This window comes from Tripterygium wilfordii, chromosome 8 (genome assembly GCF_013401445.1).
Source record: "Tripterygium wilfordii isolate XIE 37 chromosome 8, ASM1340144v1, whole genome shotgun sequence".
NCBI lineage: Eukaryota > Viridiplantae > Streptophyta > Magnoliopsida > Celastrales > Celastraceae > Tripterygium > Tripterygium wilfordii.
In genome coordinates this window covers 11,570,982-11,573,519 of record NC_052239.1, presented here as the reverse complement: position 1 = coordinate 11,573,519, position 2,538 = coordinate 11,570,982, and the positions used below count along the sequence as shown (strand labels likewise).

Here is a 2,538-nt window from a genome sequence, read left to right as displayed (position 1 = left end):
AACAGTTGTGAGAGTATGAATAACAAAGGGGACTCGCCCGTACAGGGCCCCAAAAAACTGAACAATAGAATAAAGTAATGATGATGTGGTTTTTGATTAACACCTGTCTGTTTTAGAAGCGAATCATCCACAAAAATAGAATTCCACATAAAACGACACCGTCGTGTACGGCCCACATGGGCCCAAACAATAAGGGGCACAACTAATGACGAAAGCAATGACACATTTTGTAGGATTTTTTTGGGGTTTAAGTAGACATCACTTGACCTGTTCATTCCCGAACTCCCAAGTAAAAGGCGTTTCATCTTCCTCAACCTCTGCATTTGCAAGTTGTGAAACAATGGCGGACCAGGTGATTCTGCTAGACAAAGATATCAGTACGTTCGGAACGAGGGCTAGGATAGCGTTGGCCGAGAAGGGGATCAAGTACGAGTACAAGGAGCAGGATTTGGTCAACAAAAGTCCTCTTCTTCTTCAGATGAACCCGGTTCACAAGAAGATCCCTGTTCTTGTCCACAATGACAAGCCAATCTGCGAGTCTCTCGTCATTGTTCAGTACATCGATGAGGTCTGGAACGACAAGTCTCCTCTGCTTCCCTCCGATCCTTACGAGAGAGCTCAAGCTAGGTTTTGGGCCGATTATATCGACAAGAAGGTAATTATTTCGATTTCCTCTGACTGGACAGTTCACTTGCTAGTTGCCACAAGCTTAAGAGGTTTTGTGTTTGTTTTGCTGTAGATCTGTGGGTTATGAGTTAAGTTAATATAGAGCACATACATACACACGCATATATTGTAGATTGCCTGAGCATATTTTCATGTGTAGTTTGTGGTTAGTAATCTTCGGAACCACATATTTTTCCTACTTCAATCTCTTTGGTCGTATGAGATGCATACTGCTACATCTTCTTCCTCCACAACCTCGCGTTTGTTGTCACTTTTTCCATTTCATACTTTCCTTTCTAGGCTCTGCGGACTCCAATTGTGAAACTGGAATTTATTTTTTGAGGACATCCTTGTTGCTCTGGCTTCAATTTTATATTCGTGTTTGGATTTGAATTTCTGTGCGGTTATGGAATTTTTCTAGTGAGAGAATAGGTTAAGTATGTGCGTATTGCAACAGAAAGAGGAGAGAGAGTCCATGGAGGATTGGGTGGTTTTGATCTGTTTTGAGTGGGTTTGAATTTCAAGGGATATAAGGTGATACTTGTTTGTGGTCAGGGAGGAGGAGATTAATCGTAAAGACTAAAGATAAGAAATTCTAGGATGAGTGGTATTTGGTAGTACCAGAGGCCAGAGGGCTTACTCATATATTCTGAAAAGGAAAGGAAAGAAAGAAAAACTTGTGGTGTTTGGAAGGTCAAAAAATAAAGAAGGAAATGATAGCTGAAAGTTTTCATATGCCCACGTTTACTGATGCATGTGTGGACATTATTTGCAAGTTGGCAGGTGCATTTGACTTCATACATCTCTGTAAAATCTTTTGACTAGGGCCGCTTGATTGGGAAAAAAACAAGAATATAGAAGATAACATAAAGTTCTTTCTTGGTACCGTTAAATGGAGTATCATCAGTAAATGCTTTAATTTCAGATGGTTGCTTATTCCTAATCTCTTTAAATGGGTACATGATTCTATAATCAAACTTTCGGGCATCTACTGTGGTAACTGGTAACCACTCATTGATTTCAAATTACCGTGTCTGCATGATTGCCATATTCCTAGTGCGAATGTAATATCTTGTGGTGACGACTAAACATCTAAAAATTTACGCATGGATTTATTTGATGCAGATTTATGATGCTTGGAGCAAGATATGGATCCCAAAAGGAGAAGAGCTGGAGGCAGCCAAGGAGGAGTTCATAGGAATCCTGAAGGTCTTGGAGGATGAGCTTGGTGATAAGCCCTACTTTGGAGGCGACAAATTTGGGTTTGTTGATATTGTTTTGGTTTCCTTCCATAGCTGGTTTTACACCTATGAGACCCATGGCAATTTCAGTATAGAGAGTAGGTTGCCCAAGATTGGTTCATGGGCCAAGAGGTGCATGGAGAAGGAGACTGTGTCGAAGTCCCTTTGCGATGAGAAGGTTGTCTACGACTTTTTTGCTGTTACGTTGAGGAAGAAGTTAGGAATTGAGTAGGGTGTTCGATGTACTCTTGCTTTGGTAGTTTGGTTGTATTATCCGTGCTCTTGGTGTTTGCCTTCGTTTGTGTTTCTTTCTTATGTAAGAATAAATGACACTTGGGTGTGTGTCTCTATGTAGAAGATGTTTCTCGGAGACTCTATGTTTCCCTTATTAAGAAAAATGTCATGATGTTGGGTTTATTGCCTTATTGGGTTGATTGTTCTTGCTAGCGAGCAGGTGGTTCCATTTTCCTTTTAAGTAATTGCATCTCAGTAATTTTTGTTTTGAAGGATGGGAAATCGAATCTCGTAATTAGCTTGTAACAATGATGGAAAGCAGGCAATTACCTACTCAGCAGGGTTGGGATTATGTTGGGTCGATTGATTATCAACCGATATTTATCGGCATTTTGTT

General features: G+C 40.4%; 1 protein-coding gene across 1 annotated transcript; it reads left to right on the top strand.

The window, feature by feature from the left end:
• Nucleotides 1-275: 275 nt before the first annotated feature.
• LOC120004365 (glutathione S-transferase 3-like) lies at nucleotides 276-2,333 on the top strand. The gene is made up of 2 exons (XM_038853700.1): nucleotides 276-655; nucleotides 1,792-2,333. The coding sequence occupies exons 1-2, from the start codon at nucleotides 341-343 to the stop codon at nucleotides 2,137-2,139; spliced, it is 663 nt and encodes a 220-aa protein (XP_038709628.1). The 5' UTR covers nucleotides 276-340; the 3' UTR covers nucleotides 2,140-2,333.
• Nucleotides 2,334-2,538: the final 205 nt, after the last annotated feature.

Excerpts from the sequence above, each read along its gene's own strand:
- LOC120004365 (XM_038853700.1), top strand. The coding sequence starts at position 341 with ATGGCGGACCAGGTGATTCTGCTAGACAAAGATATCAGTACGTTCGGA. Across the intron at positions 656-1,791 it reads CCGATTATATCGACAAGAAG|ATTTATGATGCTTGGAGCAA; the intron begins GTAATTATTTCG and ends TATTTGATGCAG.